Source organism: Budorcas taxicolor, chromosome 11, assembly GCF_023091745.1.
Source record: "Budorcas taxicolor isolate Tak-1 chromosome 11, Takin1.1, whole genome shotgun sequence".
Classification (NCBI taxonomy): domain Eukaryota; kingdom Metazoa; phylum Chordata; class Mammalia; order Artiodactyla; family Bovidae; genus Budorcas; species Budorcas taxicolor.
In genome coordinates, this window is record NC_068920.1 from 108027774 (window position 1) to 108048433 (window position 20660).

The following is a 20660-nucleotide window of genomic DNA, read 5'->3' on the forward strand; positions in this document are numbered from 1 at the left end:
AAAACATCCATCTCTGTTTCATTGACTATGCTAAAGCCTTTCATTCTGTGGATCATGACAAACTATGGAAAGCTTTTAGAGAGATGGAAATACCAGACTGTCTTACCTGTCTCCTGAGAAATCTGTATGGGGGTCAAGAAGCAACAGTTAGAACCCCGTCTGGAACAAGTGATTGGTTCAAGATTGAGAAAGGACTACAACAGGGCTGCCTACTGTCACCCTGTTTGTTTAACCTATACACTGAGCACATCATGAGAAATGCTAGACTGGATGAGTTACAAGCTGGAATCAAGATAGGCAGGAGAAACATCAACAACCTCAGATTTGCGGATGATACCACTCTAATGGCAGAAAGTGAAGAGGAACTAAAGAGCCCCTTGATGAGGGTGAAGGAGGAGAGTGAAAGAGCTGGCTTAAGACTAAATATTAAAAAAAAAACTAAGATCATGGCGTCCGGCCCCATTCAGTTCAGTTCAGTTCAGTCACTCAGTCGTGTCCGACTCTTTGCGACCCGATGAATCGCAGCATGCTAGGCCTCCCTGTCCATCACCAACTCCTAGAGTTCACTCAGACTCACGTCCATCGAGTCAGTGATGCCACCCAGCCATCTCATCCTCTGTTGTCCCCTTTTCCTCCTGTCCCCAATCCCTCCCAGCATCAGAGTCTTTTCCAGTGAGTCAACTCTTCGCATGAGGTGGCCAAAGTACTGGAGTTTCAGCTTTAGCATCATTCCTTCCAAAGAAATCCCAGGGCTAATCTCCTTCAGAATGGACTGGTTGGATCTCCTTGCAGTCCAAGGGACTCTCAAGAGTCTTCTCCAACACCACAGTTCAAAAGCATCAATTCTTCGCCACTCAGCTTTCTTCACAGTCCAACTCTCGCATCCATACATGACCACTGGAAAAACCATAGCCTTGACTAGATGGACCTTTGTTGGCAAAGTAATGTCTCTGCTTTTCAATATGCTATCTAGGTGGGTCATAACTTTCCTTCCAAGGAGTAAGCATCTTCTAATTTCATGGCTGCAGTCACCATCTGCAGTGATTTTGGAGCTCAAAAGAATAAAGTCTGACACTGTTTCCACTGTTTCCCCATCTATTTCCCATGAAGTGATGGGACCAGATGCCCCATTACTGTATGGCAAATAGAAAGGGGAGAGGTGGAAATAGTGACTGATTCCCTCTCCTTGGCTCCAAAATCACTGCAGATGATGACTGCAACCATGAAATCAGAAGATGATTGCTTCTTGGCAGGAAAACGATGACAAACCTAGACAGTGTGTTGAAAAGCAGAGACATTAGTCTGCCAACAAAGGTCCATATAATCAAGGCTATGGTTTCCCAGTGGTCATGTGTGGTTGTGAGAGCTGGACTGTAAAGAAGGCAGAACACCAAAGAATTGGTGCCTTCAAACTGTGGTGCTGGAGAAGACCCCTGAAAGTTCCTTAGACAGCAAGGAGATCCAACCAGTCAATGTTAAGGGAGATTCACTGGATATTCACCCTGAATATTCACTGGACGGACTGATGCTGAAGCTGAAGCTGAAGCTCCTGTATTTTGGTCATCTGATATGAACAGATGCTTATTGGAAAAGTCCCTGATGCTGGGAAAGATTGAGAGCAGAAGGAGAAGAGGGCATCAGAGGATGAGATGGCTGGACGACATCATTGATGCAATGTACATAAACTTGAGCAAACTCTGGGAGATGGTGAGAGACAGGGAGACTTGGCGTGCTGCAGTTCATGGGGTCTCAAAGAGCCGGACATGATTGGGCGACTGAACAACAACTATAGTATACCTAATAGTTGTTACTTTGTTTTTTAAATCTATTTTTCAAATATGCTTTCATGAAAGCATAAATAGATCTACCTACTTTTTTTAAAAGGCCACATAGAATTTCATGGTATAGATGGACTGTAATTTAATCCTTTTGATGGACAGCTTTTTTTCTCTTATGACCAGTACAGTTATAGTGGTGAACCAAGTGAAAATCATAAGCTACATGTTTGTACCGATATATTGTGTCTTAGCTAAAAGAGGTTGTGAATAATATATAGAATCCTGTTAATATCTGAAGTGTCTGAGTTTGTGCACATGTGAATGTATACTAAAAATAGTGTGGAAAATACTGATCACTTAACTAGGGTTATTTCTGAAATTTGGGATCATGAGGTCAGTTTCACTTTTGCTGTGTTTTATCAATGTTTTACTATGATCAAATATCATCGGAAAAAAATAATAAGGATATTTCCATTTTGGAGGAAAAAGTTCTCATCTAAAAAAGGATTTGTCTGGACTTATCCTCTGGGGTGTCCTGGGTCAAAGACGTCCACTTTTCTGAACACTACTTCACTGAATCCTGTCTTGGCTCAGTGTGTATGTAGTTTTTCCCCTGAAGGAGCCTGGCTTTCATCTGCACTGGGAGAGATAGATGTCTCAGCTATTATGACCTCAAGCTGGAAGGAAGGAATCTGGATGACCTAATTTAATATGCTTGTGCCATCCTGCCCTGTTCTGTGCCCAGGTAAACAGCAGACCAGAGATGGGCTGAGGCTCTAAGAATGGAGACAGAACTCTTCTGAGCCATTTTTTTTCCTTCCCCAGGCCCCACGGGCTGGCACTAGGAGGCAAACCCAATTTTCATCAGAGCTTCAGTGGGGAGGCTCCTGTCTGTCTCGTGGAGATGAGGAGAATAGGCTGGACCTAGTGAGGACTGTGTAATCGATTAAGGATCATAGCCACCATATGACCCAGCAGTCCCATTACTGGGCATATACTCTAAGAAAACCATGATTCAAAAAGACATATCTTACCCCAGTGTTCACTGCAGCACTATTTACAGTAGCCAGGATATGGAAACAACCTAGATGTCCATCAACAGATGAATGGATAAAGAAGTTGTGGTACATATATACAATGGAATACTACTCAGCCATAAAGAGAAATGAATTTGAGTCAGTTCTAGTGAGGTGGATAAACCTAGAGCCTTTTATACAGAGTGAAGTAAGTCAGAAAGAGAAAAACAAATATAGTATATTAAAGCATATAGATTGAATCTAGAAAGATGGTACTGATGAACCTAACTGCAGGGAAGGTATGGAGACACAGATGTGGACACAGTGGGGGAACGAGAGGGTGGGATGAACTCAGAGAGTAGCATTGACGTACACTGTCATGTGTAAAGTAGATAGCTAGTGGGAAGGTGCTAACATGTTAATAACACGGAGCCCAGCCTGGTGCCCTGTGATGAACTAGAGGGGTGGAAGGGGGCGGCAAGGGAGGCCCAAGAGAAAGGGGATATAAATATATAGTTACGACTGATTTGCAATGCTGTACAGCAGAAACCAACGCAACATTGTAAAGCAACTGTCCTCCAATTAAAAAAAAGAAAGAGTATGGCCAGCACTTCTTGTGGTCTAGTCTTCTGTCTTAATGCCCTCCCTTTGGCTGGCACTGCTGGCCTCCTGCTGTCCTCTCATCCTTTATTATGAATACTGTGGGGAAGAACGTTAGTCTCACGAGCTTTTTCCTGAGGTCCTGGCATTTCAACCACTTTGCTGGGTGGAAATCCTACCTAATGATGGATGTGCTGCTCCCTAATAGCTGGGATATGTTTAACCCATGGTCCTGGAATTTTAGTCTCATGCCTAATAAGTAGACTTCCCAGGTGGCACTAGTGGTAAAGAATCTGCCTGCCAATGCAGGAGACATAAAGAGACTCAGATTCAATCCCTGGGTCAGGAAGGTGCCCTGGAGGAGGGCATGGCAACCCAAGTGTCAACAACTATTTCTGGAGTTGATTTAATTTTGATTTGGGGGAGGTGTATTACTTTTCTATTGCTGCCAGAACAGATTACTAAAAATTTAACATCCTTAAACAGTACAAATTTATTATTTCACAGTTTCTGTGAGTTAGAAGTTCAAATAGAGTCAACTGAGTCCTCTGCTGAGAAGCTCACAAGACCAAAACCCGGGTGTAGGTCAGCCCAGGCTCTTTTCTGGAGGCTCTGGGGAGATTCCACTTACAGGTTTTTTCAGGTTGTTGGCAGAGTCAGTTCCATGGGGCTGTAGGACTGAGGTCCCCACTTCCTTGACATGTGACATCCTGTCATCTTCAAGCCAACAATGGCATGTCATTTCTGTCCTCTTCTGTTACCAGCCAGAGAATAGTCTCTGCCTTTTTGTTTAAGATATCATGTAATTAGATTAAGCCCACCCCAATAATCCAATATAATCTCCCCATCTTAAAAAAATTTTCATGATTATCTATTAAGAGCACTTGCAATACATGCATGTACCAAATGCATTGACTTGAACTTTGAAATTTTCATATGTTCAGTTTTCTTTTGTTTTGGCTATGCTGAGTCTTCACTGTGGCATGTGAGCTCCATAGTTGCAGTGCACAGGTTTAGTCTCCCCACCAGGGACTGAACCTGCATCCCTTGCACTGGAAGGCAGATTCTTAACCACTGGACCATCAGGAAAGTCCCAATCTCCCTAACTTGAAGTCAGCAGATTAATTGCCTTAATTACATCTGTAGAATCCCTTATGCCATGTGAGGTAACATATTGGTGGGTAACATGGGGAGGAAGTTCCTAGGATCAAAACACTGCCTATCACAGGAAGGCATCTGATAGCTGGTGTGTTTGGAGTGTGTGTGCAGTGTGAGCAGAAACCCCCTCTCTTCCTGACCCATGTAGAGGCGTCATCTGGTCCCTCCTTGGTCCCCCTGAGCTTGCACTGTCCAGGCAGTTTGTGGGTGGAAAGTGAGGGTCCCTTGCCTGTCTCCTGGCACCTTGAGCTCCACTTTTGCAGGGAAGGGCTCATGGGATCCTTCCCTGCCTGCCTTACTTCCCTGGTGGCTCAGTCGGTAAAGAATCCACCTGCAATGCAGGAGACCCAGGTTTGATCCCTGGTTCGGGAAGATCCCCTGGAGAAGGAAATGGCAACCCACTCCGGTATTCTTGCCTGGGGAATCCCATGGACAGAGGAGCCTGGTGGGCTATGGTCCCTGTGGTTGCAAGAGTCAGACACGACTTGCAGCTGAACCACTGCCACCTGTGGCTGCCTCAGCTTACAGTCTGGACATGCCCTCAGCCTGCTCTGCCTTTTCCTGCCGACCTCCAGGTATCACAGATCCTGGTCTCCTTCTGGGATAGTCCTCCCTCTCCATCCTCTCTTTCGCCCGGGGATTGGACCCAGAACAGGCCTATCAGACAGACAGAGCCCCTTTCCCTTCCAGGGAATGGACCCCAGTTCAGCAGCTCCAAGTTCTTTTTATAATTAAAGAAGTGGAGAGGTAGTTGTACACCTTCCGGCTTCCTAGAAGCATCTTTCACTTCTGTTCGCTTCCTGGACTGGAAATCACCCCTCATGTTTACACTTTTCCTCTCAGTCTTCACGCATCCATCCCCACCCTGCTCTCTCCACCTCACCCTTAGAACAGTTCTCTCTTCACAGGTAACTTTTAAAAGCTTTCTACCGGGGAGGGAGGTGGGAGGGGAGTTCATGTTTGGGAACGCATGTACACCCGTGGTGGATTCATGTCAATGTATGGCAAAACCAATACAGTATTGTAAAGTAAAATAAAGTTAAAAAAAAAAAAAAGAATGTGGCAAAATAGTAAAGCTGGTGAAACTTGGTGAAAGTATAGAGGTGTTTTTAGTTCTGTGGATGTATTTTTTCCTATAGATTTGAACACTTTTCTAATAAAAATTAGGAAAAAATGAAAACCAAAAAAAAAAAAAAAAAGCTTTCTATCTTGATGAGAACAGCAACTGTGTATGGTCACAGAAAAGATAGGATGGTGGTTTGTTTCACAATTTGTGTAGATTATTTCATTTGATTTAAAAATATATATATAATACTACATGCACATGGCAAAATAAAATGGAAACAATACACTAAAAAGTAAGTCCCCCCTCCCCCAGGCCCTTGACTCTCTCCCCAGAGGTTGGCATGGTCAAAGTCAGTTGTGTTTTTGTCCAGAAATTTTCTATACACATTAATTGCTTGTATTTTTGACAGTTTCATCACTTGCCCAACCCTCTTTGAAATCTCTTAGAAATTCCCTGGCAGTCCAGTGGTTAGGGCACAGAGCTTTCACTGTTGAGGCTTTGGTTCAATCCCTGGTTGTGGAACTGAGATTCGGCAGGCCACCCGGCATGACTGAAAAAAAAAGGAAACTCTTACCCCCTTGAGTGTGACAGTATTGTATTGAGAGCATAGAATTGTACCTGAGTGCTATACAAATGCCTTGAATATGATGGGTTCTTCCAGCCTTTTCTTCTCAAATACATCCTAGTTCTCAAGATCAGGACAATTCAAGGGCTTATCCACATAGAATTCTGTTATTGTTGTCCAGTAACTAAGTTGTGTCTGACTCCCTCGACTCCGTAGACTGCAGCACGCCAGGCTTCCCTGTCCTTCACCATCTCCCAGAGTTTGCTCAAACTCGTGTCCATTGAGTCAGTGATGCCATTCAACTATCTTATCCTCTGTCACCCCCTTCTCCTCTTTTCTTCAATCTTTTCCAGCATCAGGGTCTTTCCCAATGAGTCGGCTTTTTGCATCAGGTGACCAAAATACTGGAGCTTCAGCTTCAGCATCAGTCCTTCCAACGAATATTCAGGGTTGATTTCCTTTAGGATTGACTGGTTTGATCTCCTTGCTGTCCAAGGGACTCTCAAGAGTCTTCTCCAGCACCACAATTCGAAAGCATCAATTCTTCGGTGCTCAGCCTTCTTTATGGTCCAAGCCTCACATCCTTACATGACTGCTGGAAAAACCATAGCTTTGACTATATGGACCTTTGGCCACGTACATAGTAAGAATTTTGAGGTGTATGTTTGTGAGCAATGGATGATGATTTGGAGAGAAGCAAAGCCCTTGAGCCTCACTGAGACATTGTTCCATTACTCACTGCACATTATGGGGTTACCTGTTGGTCTTGCTAAATGACAAACCACTAAGGGTGAGGATGTTTCTACCTTAGCTTTGGTTTCCCTGAACTGCTTAGTATGGGCCCCTTACCTCATAGCTTTTCAGTTAAATTTTCCCAACTGAATGAATCACTCAATAAGCCAGCAGTTGTCTTTGAATAGAAAGTGGGGCAGGAAAAAAGCTTGAGGTAAAAAATAGAAAGAAAATGTAGTGATTGCTAAGAGTAGCACCTGCTCACCACAACTAGAGAAAGCCTATGTACAGCAATGAACCTGGAGAAAGAAATGGAAACCCACTCCAGTATTCCTGCCTGGAGAATCCCCATGGACAGAGGAGCCTGGTGGGCTACAGCCCATGAGGTCACAAATAGTCAGATATGACTGAGCAACTAACACAGAAATGAAGACCCAGTGCAACTAAAAATAAATTAATTATTTTTTCAGGTCATGTTAATGTGGATGGGATACACAGGAAAGATCTTGAAGAACAAGGAGGCTTAGCAGTAGGCTGACCAGAAAATACAGGGGCTCCAGCAGCTCAGAAGAACTGCTCAGGATCTAATGCCCATCCTACCCCGCCGCCCCCCGCTCCACCGCCCCACCAATCCTCATAACCTGGGGCAGGCTCTTTCACTGTCCTACACTGTGAGCGTGAGGCTGCGGGGAACCAGGCTCTTGTATCCATGCTTGCACAAAAGTGCAGCCTCTACCTATAAATCAGATACCTGCAGAAATTTCACTTCTGAGCATTTTCTTAAAGGTACATTATCATCAGGACATAAAGAAGCATACTCCAGGAGATTCACGGCAGCTCTGTTGTAGTAGCTAAAGGTTGTGACCTTTGTAAATATCCATCTGTGGGGGTCTGGGTAGATACTCATGCCCCCTATACAGCCATTAAGAAGGGTAAGGCCTGGGGAATTCCCTGGTGGTCCAGTGGTTAGGACTCAGTGCTTTCACTGTCCTGGGCTCAGGTTCAATCCTTGGCCAGGGAACTAAGATCCTACAAGTCACATGGAGCAGCCAAAAAAATAGAGAGAGAGAAACCACTCTCCATGTACTGGTATGAGAAAATCTCCAGTTCAGTTCAGTCCAGTCGCTCAGTCGTGTCCGACTCCTTGCAACCCCATGAACCGCAGCACGCCAGGCCTCCCTATCCATCACCAACTCCCGGAGTCCAACCAAATCCACGTCCATTGAGTCGGTGATGCCATCCATACATCTAATCCTCTGCCCTTCTCCTCCTGCCCTCAATCTTTCCCAGCATCAGGGTCTTTTCAAATGAATCAGCTCTTCGCATTAGGTGGCCAAAGTATTGGAGTTTCAGCTTCAACATCAGTCCTTCCAATGAACACCCAGGACTGATCTCCTTTAGGATGGACTGGTTGGATCTCTTTGCAGTCCAAGGGACTCTCAAGAATCTTCTCCAACACCACAGTTCAAAAGCATCAATTCTTTGGCGCTCAGCTTTTTTTATAGTCCAACTCTCACATTCATACATGACCACTGGAAAAACCATAGCCTTGACTAAACGGACCTTTGTTGGCAAAGTAATATCTCTGCTTTTTAATATGCTGTCTAGGTTGGTCATAACTTTCCTTCCAAGAAACAAGCATCTTTTAATTTCATGCCTGCAATCACCATCTGCAGTGATTTTGGAACCCAAAAAAATAAAGTCAGCCACTGTTTCCCTATCTATTTGCCATGAAGTGATGGGACCAGATGCCATGATCTTAGTTTTCTGAATGTTGAGCTTTAAGCCAAATTTTTCACTCTCCTCTTTCACTTTATCAAGAGGCTCTTTAGTTCTTCTTTACTTTCTGCCTTAAGGGTGGTGTCATCTGCATATCTGAGGTTTTTGATATTTCTCCTGGCAATCTTGATCCCAGCTTGTGCTTCTTCCAGCCAAGCATTTCTCATGATGTACTGTGCATATAAGTTAAATAAGCAGGGTGACAATATACAGCCTTGATGTACTCCTTTTCCTATTTGGAACCAGTCTTTTGTTCCATGTCCAGTTCTAAATGTTGCTTCCTGACTTGCATATAGGTTTCTCAAGAGGCAGGTCAGGTGGTCTGGTATTCCCATCTCTTTCAGAATTTTCCACAGTTTATTATGATCCACACAGTCAAAGGCTTTGGCATAGTCAATAAAGCAGAAGTAGATGTTTTTCTGGAACTCTCTTGCTTTTTCAATGATCCAGTGGATATTGGCAATTTGATCTCTGGTTCCTCTGCCTTTTCTAAAACCAGCTTGAACATCTAGAATTTCACAGTTCACATATTGCTGAAGCCACCAGAGTGTACTGTTAATTGTATGTGTGGTGGGGAAAGCAAGGTGTGGTGTGAAGGGGAGCAGAGAATACCACTTAGAGAGTGTAGGGAGCATTGCAGGTGTCCTGCATACCCACATGATTGTATATCTTAGCCCTAGTCCACTTCTGGAAGGATCTATAAGAAACTGATGATGCTTTTGTGCTTTTGGAAAAGGGTCCAAGATGGGAAAGAGACTCTATTATGTCCCCTTTTGGACTTCTAGAATCTTTTAAACTATGTGCACATAGAACCTATTAAAAAAAAAACCCCACATCTGTTACATAATAAACAAAAGAGCCACAGTGTGACAGATTCCCCCTAGGATTATCTGTGTATCTTGGATTGGTGCCTGAGCTTGCCAGGCTCATTTGCCCCTTGGACTGACAAATACTTGTTTTTAAGACCAAATTTTCTCCATTGTTAATCACCAGAGTGTTCAAATATGAGAGGATCACATCTCTGTTCCTTCAGCTCCTTCTCTTTTCTGGCTGTGAAGCATTAAATAATCTCGACATCAAAGCGTCCTTTAGTTGCTAGGGGAAAGTTCAGGAAGGGCCTGCCAGGAGCAGAAGGCACTGGACTAGGCTGGAAAGAAGGGGTGGGCGGAGCTGCTGTCTGGAGTGATGTGAGAGTTAAAGACCTCTGAAATGTCTTGCTAGAAATTACTGTTTGTGTTTGCTCTCTTATCACGAGGATGGCCTGAAAGGGCTTTACTTTTCCGACGCCTCAAACCTGCCCAGGTATCATGCTCCCTCATAGCATCATGTTTGAATGGTATCCAGGGTTTGTTTTTGAGTTTGGTAAGAAATGCAGAGGGGCTTCCCTGGTGGCTCAGTTGGTAAAGAATCCACCTGCAATGCAGGAGGCCCTGGTTTGATTCCTGGGTTGGTAAGTTCCCCTAGAGAATGGATAGTCTACCCACCCCAGTATTCTTGGGCTTCCCTGGTGGCTCAGACGGTAAAGAATCTGACTGCAGTACAGGAGACCTGGGTTTGATCCATGGGTTGGGAAGACGTCCTGGAGGAGGGCATGGCAACCCACTCCGATATTCTTGCCTGGAGAATCCCCATGGACAGAGGACCCTGGCTTATTGCAGTCCATGGACTTGCAAAGAGTTGGACGAGACTGAGCAACTAAGCACAGTGTAGCAGAAGACATGCAGACACAGAAATGACCATCGTGAAGGAATAAGTTTGTTAACTTCACAGATCCCAAGGGATTTCCCTGGTGATCCAGTGGCTAAGAGTCCACACTCTCAGTGCAGGGATCCTGGGTTCAATCCCTGGTCAGGGAACTAGATCCCACGTGCCGCAACTAAGGGTTGACATGCTGCAACTGAAGATCCTGTGTGCCACAGTGAAGACCCAGTACAGTCAAATATATAGACAAATAAATATTTTTAAAGAGATACACAGATCCCTAGAGGCACAGTGTGCCATGCAGAGTCACACAGGCAGATCAGGAAGCAGAGGAAGGACGTGTGGGCAGGAGCCTGTATTGTGGTGTCCATGAGAGAGGCAGTCTCTCCATCTGCAAGGTCCCAAGATGTCAAAGCATCAGAATAGGAAAAATAAAAAGACCTGGTTAATACCCATTTGACCTGCCAAGTACGGTTGCACAGGTTGTTCATAGCACAAGATACCTGGCCAGTGGAGCTGAAATTCAGATGAAGCCCTGTTTGCAAGTCATATGCTCACAGGACAGCATCCAGTCAAAGGGTTGGGCTTTTTCTCATACGTGCAGAAGTACCACATGGGTTAACAGAGACCCTTGATGGCACTTGTCTGAGGATGTTATTCTACGCTAATTGTCTTGATTTGAGCAATCTCTGTTTCCTTGACTGGACTGTCAGTTCCGAGGATGCCAGAACCTTGTCTGTGTTTCCTGCTAGACTGGAAGCTCCAAGAGAACAGGGCTCAGGTCCTCTTTGTTCCTCAGTGTCGTCTTGGTGCCCAGCACCAACTGCCACATATGGGTGCTAGCAAAGTGTTTATGGGATACATCAGTGAATAGTACCCAGGACTTTAAACTTCAGAGTTGTATTTTATCTGTACCTTGAACTCTTCTTTCTTTTGGCACCAAAATGATCAAAACCTTTTTGCCTGCTGTTGGTTTTTAAATTTTAGGTTTTTTTTCTATTGAAGTATAGTTGGCGGTAGTGGTAAAGAACCCACCAGCCAAAGCAGGAGATATATGAGACAAGGGTTTGATCCCTGGGTTGGGAAGATCCCCTGGAGGAGGGCATGGGAACCCACTTCAGTATTCTTGCCTAGGGAACCCCATGGAAAGAGGAGCCTGGCAGGCTACATGGGGTGGCAAAGAATCGGACATGACTGAAATGACTTAGCATGCACACATAATTGATTCACAATGATGTGTTGGTGTCAGGTGTACAGCTGAATCACTTTGCTGTACACCTGAAAGAAACTATATATATATATGTTCAGCTCAGTTGCTCAGTTGTGTCCGACTCTTTGCGATCCCATGGACTGTAGCACGCCAGGCTTACCAGTCCATCATCAACTCCCGGAGCTTACTCCAGCTCATGTCCATCGAGTCGGTGATGCCATTCAATCATCTCATCCTCTGTCGTCCCCTTTTCCTCCTGCCTTCAATCTTTCCCAGCATCAGGGTCTTTTCGAATGAGTCAGTTCTTCATATCAGGTGGCCAAAATATTGGAGTTTCAGTTTCACCATCAATCCTTCCAATGAATATTCAGGACTGATTTCCTTTAGGATGGACTGGTTTGATCTCCTTGTTGTCCAAGGGATTCCCAGGGGGTATATATATACATATATATAAGTATATTTAAGTATATTATATGTATATAAAGCAGTTATATATATTGTACTTGTTCAGTTGCTTAGTCACGTCCACCTCTTTGCGACCCCATGGACTGCAGCACGCCAGGCTTTCCTGTATTTTACTATTTATATTCTATTCCTTGCCCCCCTCCCCCAAGCGTGCTGTTGGTTTGAGCAGGGTAAGTAGCATCCTCTTTCCTGCAAGAGCTGGGCTACTGTCCAGCCTGTTTGGGGACTAAGAAGACAGCCAAGGAACAGAGGCTTTCATTCTAAGTGGAGATTCTTTGTCAGCTCTTCCCTGCTGTGAATCCTCCAGGTGTCTGTCCATTCTTGGCCTCCAGGAAAGAGTGAATGACTGGGAACTCAGGCGACGGTGGATGTGGCATCTGGGCCTGCAGGAGCTCCGGCTCCAGCGGAAGTGAACAGAGCCTGGCAGAAAGCACCAGTTGTTGTCAGGCGCAGTCATAGAGTGACTGCTGAGAGACCCTAGGTCCCTAGCTTGTTTGACAACAAAAGAAAATGTGAACGGGCTTTGCGAACTCCCTGGTGGTCCCATAAATAGGACTCTGTGCTTTCACTGCTAGGTGCCCAGGTTCAATTCCTGGTCATGGAACTAAGATCCTGCAAGCCTCATACTGAGGTCACACACACACAGAAAAGGAACTGGTTTTCAAAAGAGGCCCTGGACTTGTACCTCGGATGTGCGTGTGTGCACACACATTTATGGGAATCCGAGGACCAGGCTGTGTGCAGGCAGAAGAGCTATCTGTGCTCCCAGGTTCTGTCTTTCATAGGCTCAGGGCAGAGTTGCTGAAAATCTAATGGAATGTTTATGTTTCTCATCTCTCTCCAGGTTTCCATTCTATTATGAACTAAAAATAGCATTTGTAGCCTGGCTGCTGTCTCCCTACACAAAAGGCTCCAGCCTCCTCTACAGGAAGTTTGTACATCCCACACTGTCTTCAAAAGAAAAGGTAATTTGTGTTGTTCTGCCTTTCCCCTCTTCCAGTGAGTGAAAAAAAAATTTTAAGTGATTTTTTTTTTTTAAGACATATGATTTTATTGAAGGAGACTCTTGATTGACTTACTTGCCCCCTACCGGAAAATTGTTCCTTCTAATCTTTCTCTTTTAAGTCTATTTTTATGACCTGGTGAAATTCTCAAAAGGATATTATTCATCATTATTATTGTAAAATATTTCCATACATCGAAACAAAAGACAGAAAAAAATTCACTCATAATTCAACTTCCCAAACTGAATTTCTTTCCTTTCATCAGGCTCAGCACCTGTCCTTTTGTAGATGGAATTTTGATATATACTACTAAAAAATACTTTTAAAACTTAGTACAGGGCTTCCCTGCTGGCTCAGTAGTAAAGAATCTGCCTGCCAGTGCAGGAGACACAGGTTTGATCCCTGGTCTGGGAGGATCCTATATTCTGAGGAGCAGCTAAGCCCATGCACCATAACTACTGAGCTTGTGCTCTCAAGCCCAGGAGCCACAACTACTGAGCTCATGTGCCGCAGTTATTGAAGCCTGCTCGCCCGGAGCTTGTGTTCTGCAACAACGGACGCCGCTGCAGTGAGAAGCCCACACACCACAACTAGAGTAGCCCCCACTGACGCAACTAGAGAAAAGCCTGAGCAGCAGCCAAGACTCAGCACAGACAAAAAAAATAGAAATAATACATTTTAAAGATAAAAATAATAAATTTTTAAAAACCTAACAGAAACAGGAAAGTTGAAGCCTAGAGAGATGAAAAGACTTGAATTTGTGCCTGAATAGCTACAACAGAGACTGGAATATATTAAATTTCTAGTACATTTGCTTTATTGATCAATGATAAAATGTATGCTACAAATGAAATACCTGCTATTTTTGTACTTCATAAGTTATCAGTTGATAAGTGTGTTAATGAGAATAGACGTAATAATTTGTTTCATGCCTTTTGTGTTTTGCTTCAAAGTTTTGCTTTGCGTACATCCTTGAAATGAAAATGTAGATTTGTCTAATGTCACAGATGGAAAAAATAAGACAGGGAGAAATTGCAGGAAGGAGTCAACAATATCTAAGGATACAAGGAGGAATTAAAACTTATACCTCTTGAAAAGAAATTTAAGCTACTTTTAAGATAATGTCACTGTCTATAAAATAATTTTTTGTTTAACATCTCTGAACCTGATTTGCCAGATATGTTTTCAATGGATTGTTCTGTGGTTTTGTTAAGATTTCATACAATAAGAGACATATGCATGCTAAGTTGCTAAGTCATGTCCTACTGTAGCCTACCATGCTCCTCTGTTCATGGGATTTCCCAGGCAAGAATATTGGAATGAGTTGCCATTTCCTCCTCCAGAGGCTCTTTCCAATCTAAGGATCAAACCCACATCTCCTGTGTCTCCTGCACTGGCAGGTGGATTCTTTACCACTGAGACACTAAGGGAAATAATAGATGCAGAAACCATTAAAATAAATGATCTCTGTCTTTTTAATTTGTTTGGTAGCTTCTTTTGTCATTCAATCCAGTCTGTGTAATGCTTCCTTAAAATGTTAACCATACACACACACACACCAAAAAGCCAAAACAAAACCCCAAAGCAATAACTACAAAAAAATGAACAGATGCATTACTTGTCTTCTGAAATCTTAAACACGTTTGCATACCATCCTTTTCCACTTGTGGGTCCACAAGGACCCACAAACATTACCACATATAGTATATAGTCAGCTTCTATTGACTTCTTATCTTAGAATAAATTCTTGAGAGTGGGATTATTGGGTCCAGCAGGCTGTAATTCATTAATGATATTTTATGACTTTCTGAACTGGTTGTGTGGTTAGATTCTACCATATGAATGAAGAGCACTATCAGTTCAGGTCTGTCACTCAGTCATGGGACTCTTTGTGACCCCATGGACTGCAGCACACCAGGCCTCCCTGTCCGTTACCAACTCCCGGAGTTCACTCAAACTCAGTTCCATTGAGTTGGAGATGCCATCCAACCATCTCATCCTCCGTTGTCCCCTTCTTCTCTCGCTTTCAATGTTTTCCAGCATCAGGGTCTTTTCAAATGAGTCAGCTCTTCGCATCAGGTGGCCAAAGTATTGAAGTTTCAGCTTTAACATCAGTCCTTTCAATAAACACCCAGGACTTATCTCCTTTAGGATGGACTGGTTGAATCTCCTTGCAGTCCAAGGGACTCTCAAGAGTCTTCTCCAACATCACAGTTCAAAAGCATCAATTCTTCTGTGCTCAGCTTTCTTCACAGTCCAACTCTCACATCCATACATGACTACTGGAAAAACCATAGCCTTGACTAGATGGACCTTTGTTGGCAAAGTAATGTCTCTGCTTTTTAATATGCTGTCTAGGTTGGTCATAACTTTTCTTCCAAGGAGCAAGTGTCTTTTTATTTCATGGCTGCAGTCACCATCTGCAGCAATTTTGGAGCCAAAAAAAAGATAAAGTCTGTCACTGTTTCCAGTGTTTCTCCATCTATTTTCCATGAATTGATGTGACCAGATGCCATGGTCTTAGTTTTCTGAATATTGAGCTTTAAGACAACTTTTTCACTATAGGTGGCTTGATATATTCATTTCTGTTGCTTCTGAAAGTTGTACACTTTGGATTTCCAGGGCAAGGCTTTGAGTACATTAGTTGGAGGTACTCCAGTACAGGTTACTGTTAGCCATTTCTGAGACATCCTTTAGGAACTAGGACACAACACTTACTGTCTCAGAGGGTAAAGTTTGAGAAACAGTAATCCCTGCCTCCACCTCATTATCAAATCTCTGCTCTTCCCACTTCCCTTTCTCTAAACACTGGACTTAACTCTGAAGCCACTAATGCAATTTCCATTGACACGGAGGTGACTGACTCTTAAGAGCTGCCAAGAATCACTTCCAGAGTCAGCCAGGGGTCACAATGGAAACTGAGTGTTGTGACTTCCTGAGGAATTTTAAACAAGGACCAGGCAAGGGGTTGAATGCCCACCTGTATGCCTCAAAGGGAAGGAAGTGCACCAATGTGCTGAACTTCAGATGAGGCAGAGGCCAAGTGTCATTGACTGAACTCTGCTCGTATGATTACAGAATGGCTGTGTTCCTAAAACAATGACAACAACAACCCAAACACAACAAAAAGAATGAGCCAGCACTGATCCAAATTTGAACTAAACCAATATTTTACTTGCTCTTGGTCCCTAAGTAGACCTCAATCCTCTCTCCCACCTCACCTTTACCTTGTAGTTGACTTCTGGTTTCTGTTTTTATTTAATTATCTATAAAATTATCTCCTCTATCAACAAAAATATCCCCTATCTCTTTTTGCATCCTAATCTCTCCCCTCGATATACACATAGGAAGAATTGTATATTGGATATTGTATGAAATTGCTATGCAATAATAGAATTTCAGAGATCCTGGGGCTTTACCTCCTTGAGATAAGGAAGATGACAATGGTTCTTGGTTATTGAAGCCAGCCACTGTGTAAGGTCCTTTCCTGGAATGAGTGCATGTAGTCCTCACCATGGAGTTTCCAGGATGGCTCAGCAGTAAAGAATATACCTGCCAATGCAGGAGATACGTGTTCGATCCCTGGGTTGGGACAATCCCCTGGAGAAAGAAATGGCAACCCACTCCAGTATTCTTGCCTGGGAAATCACATGGACAGAGGAGCCTGGCAGGCTACAGTCCATGGGGTCACAAAGAGTCAGAGAGGACTTAGCAACTAAACAACAACAATGAATTCTCACCATGCTCCACAAATTAGGTGCCGCCGCTGTCCTCATTTTGCAGAAGACAGAACCATGTGTAGAGGCTAAGCACTCACCCAGGTCTGACAGCCAATTAGCGGCAGTGCCAGCGAGAATCAGTGATGGAGCAAGCTGCCAAGCTCAGCGCTCAGGAGAGGGGAGAAAGAATAGAGGTTTATTTGGGCCTTCCAAGTCAAAGTGCCTGTTTTCCTTTGACAGGAAATTGATGATTGCCTGGTCCAAGCGAAAGACCGAAGTTACGATGCCCTTGTGCACTTTGGGAAGCGAGGCTTGAACGTGGCGGCCACGGCAGCAGTGATGGCTGCTTCCAAGGTACCGTGCCGGGACCTGACCACTATGGCTGTAACTCATCCAGAGGCAGGCTAAGTATAGCTGGGGTCCCCTTGAAAAGCTGAGGGGATAAAGGGTGACTATTACCCTCAGAAAGCTGCATGCTTGCGTGCACACACACACACGCAAATGATTTATGCAATACCGAGAGAGTCCCAGAGCCCCTGAAGCTCACCTGTGCTTCTCATGTTAAGAACTTCTGAATTACTTGAAGCATAAACCTTGGACACAGAGAAGAGGGGAGGGAAGGCGATGGGGCAGTTCTTTGCAATTTCCCAGCATGCACTGGGAGAGTCACCTAAATAGACAGGTGCAGAGACTTACCTGAGGGAGCAGGTGCACTTCAGGTTCACATGACCCTGAAGATCCAGGGGAAGGAACCCAGAGTCCTGAATAAGTTGAGTGGCTTGAATGTGGAGGACAATATGTGGAGTAGCAAATAACTAGAGTAGAAGAGGGTTTTTAAAAATATTTTTTGTTACAGTGTTCTGTTGGTTTCTGCCATACAACAACTTGAATCATCCATGATTATACATATATTCCCTTCCTCTAGAGCCTCCCTCCCCTCCATATATATATATGTTGATGCGACTTTCTCCATTCACCCTACTCTTTCTCTACCCCTGTGTGCACAAGTCCATTCTCTGCATCTTCATCTCCATTTCTTCCTTGCAAATAGGTTCATCAATACCATTTTTCTAGATTTCATATATATTCATTATAACCCAGCAACCCCACTACTGGGCATATACCCTGAGAAAACCACAAGTTTAAAAGATACATGTACTCCAGTGTTCATCGTAGCACTGTTTACAATAGCCAGGACATGCAAGCAACCTAGATGTCCATCAAGAGAAGAACAGATAAAGAAGATACGGTGGATATATACAGGGGAATATTACTCAGCCATAAAAAATGAATTTGAGTCAGTTGTAGTGAGGTGGGTGAACCTAGAGCCTATTATATAGAATGAAGTAAGTCAGAAAGAGAAAAACAAATATCATACAGTAGAGGAGGTTTGAAATAAACACAGATCTGTGGGATATTGTGATGTAAGTCATTACTTCCTTCTCTTTCCCACCCAGCCCTGTTCAAAGGCCCTCTGTGTTCCTTCCCAGCTTCTTCTTCCATCACATTCTCCTTGTCATTGTGTCAGTTTCTTATCATGTGCTCAACCCTGAAAAATGTAATTAGTAGACATTTACTTCTAGAGCCAATTCAGCAGATTGTCCATGTAAAAATCGCTTCCCCCAAACTCAGATGTAGAGTAGGAGTCTACAGTTGGTGGAGGATGGAGAAAAGACAATTATGCTTATGTCTGGGGAGACCCAGGAGCTGGGAGGTGAGCTGTATTTGCAAAGGGAAGCTATGAGTCCTAGATGGTGATGTGAGAGTTTTGGGGAAAGAGAGGGCAGAGCTTTGAAAGGATTTGGAAAAGGACTTTGAATGCTGATCTTGGTGCTCCATGGGCTTCCGGTGGATGGTAGAATGGAGTGTGTGGACAGTGAGTTGGGTCAAGGGATGGAGCTGGGTTTTCTAGGCCCAGGGAAAAGCACTTTTGGACCATTTCTGGGAGAAAGATATAGCACACGGGGATGAGTGTTTGAAAAGTGCCATCCACATAAACTCAAGGATTTCTGCAGACATAGGTTGGCAGGTATACAGCAGAACCAAAAGGGAATGATTCCCGTTTCAGAGAAGGACCAGCTGCTTATGTAACACAGAATCGTAGTGAATTGTCTCGCTGCTTCTACCGCTGGTGCCTGGAGGGGTCCCTGTCCACCTTAGTACAATAGTTGCTGGCAAAGCAGCGAATCCCAGGGAGTATCTTTGGAGGGGAAATTCTGCTGTTTTATATTCAGATATCAAAATTTACAAAGAGCAGTGAATTCTAAGATCATTCTGTTTGAGATACAATCATTTTATGCTTTTGTGTTTAAGCTGAAAGAGAACTCGGAATTGCTAAATTCTGAATTCATCAGGCCAGCTTGGCCACATGAGGCTTATAGAAGCCTTCTCCTAGGCCCCTTCCTCCACCCCATCTTCTCTGCTTCTGCACCTAAAGGACAGATTACTGCTCTTTCCTCAGCTCAGAGCATCAGTGTGGTATATTTATCAGAGTGGCTCAGTGCGGGCCACCTGGCTACTCAGCCGTGTGTGTAAATTATATTCTGATGGTAATTCTGTAGGGCCATCCTTTTCCAGGTCCCTCACCAGCCGGAGTCTCCTGAGTCTTGATACCATCTTGGCCAGTCACCATCAGCCCCTCTGACCACTGGGGAAGCCCATGAGCCCAGGCCTCCAGCCAGGCACGTTACAGCTAACCTGAAGGATGCTCCAGACAGTCTGAAACTTGCTTCAGAAAATAACTGCTCACTGGTTCTTTCTTGTATTGCTAAAGTAGTGAGGGATGCCTGCTTTCTGCTGAATTTGGTTTCAGACTAGAAATTTTTCTGCCTTTTAGGAGCTTTGCTTTTCCTCTCAAAATGTCTTAGAGAAAATACTCTTCTCTCCATAAAATAATGTCCTCTATTTTTGAAACAGATGTGTACTTAAAAAAAAGTAAAATTCAGACTGGCTGAGGGGTAGATCAGTGGTTTCCATAGCAACAAGGGACCACTCCAGCCAGCGGCTGAAGAATGATGACTCACCAGTGGGTTCAAATCTGGCTTCAGTGTTCAAACCACCTGGGAAGCTTTGTTTCTCACTTTTAAATAGATTCTCAGATGTGCTGAATCAGAATTTCAGGCCATGGGCCCTTGCATCTCTATTTTTAACAAGTTCCCCAGATGATTTTCAAACAGCGAGCTCATTATGGGTCACTGCCTGACGCCCCATGCAGAGCCATAAACCACAAGTGATTAGGGTTAAAATAGTTAACTTCTTTAACATTCCTGGGATGCAAATTTAGCCCCTTAGAAGCATTAACCTTGAGAATGAGAAAGCTGAGTCCAGAAAAACCTTGTCAATGACCCCAGGGGAACAGTCAAAGCAATTTTGTGGGGGGAAAAAAAAGACACCATGTCAAGTCCCGGTGGCTAGGGTGACCGTATAATATAATATTCAGACAGGACACATCTGAGAGTGAAAGGATGCTCTAATTATTATGCTAGGACAACAGGTATAAACTAGGTCTGTTCCGAACAAACTGGAATTTATGGTCGCAGTACTCGAAGCCCCTGGACCACGTGGACCTGCGGCTCCTGGACCCTGCCTGCTCCTTCCAGAAAACACCCTCAACTGACAAATCAATTCTCACTCTGCATACCTACTGCATTTAGCTCAACAGATGCAGAAGACGGGGTGAGGTGCCTGAGAGCCTCTCTCTGAGTTCAGACAGATTGAAGAGAGTCTGGGACCAAGACCAGATGAGGAGGGCACCTCTTCCTCATCTGAGCTTTCTTCCATCCTTTGATGCTTCTCCAAGAGGAGCTGCAAAGCTTAACTGGAAGAATGAAAGGTCTTTTACCTACACTTTTAGTTCATTCTTTTTCC

General features: G+C 44.0%; 1 protein-coding gene across 7 annotated transcripts in view; it reads left to right on the top strand.

Annotated features, from left to right (window-relative positions):
- Positions 1-20660, top strand: part of REEP1 (receptor accessory protein 1) — a 136136-nt gene that overhangs the window by 79432 nt on the left and 36044 nt on the right. For all 7 annotated transcript variants that reach the window (XM_052648654.1, XM_052648657.1, XM_052648656.1 and 4 more), the window contains exons 4-5: positions 12915-13035; positions 17034-17147. In XM_052648654.1, coding sequence (XP_052504614.1) covers positions 12915-13035; positions 17034-17147 — 235 coding nt within the window. The remainder of the gene's footprint in view (positions 1-12914; positions 13036-17033; positions 17148-20660) is intronic.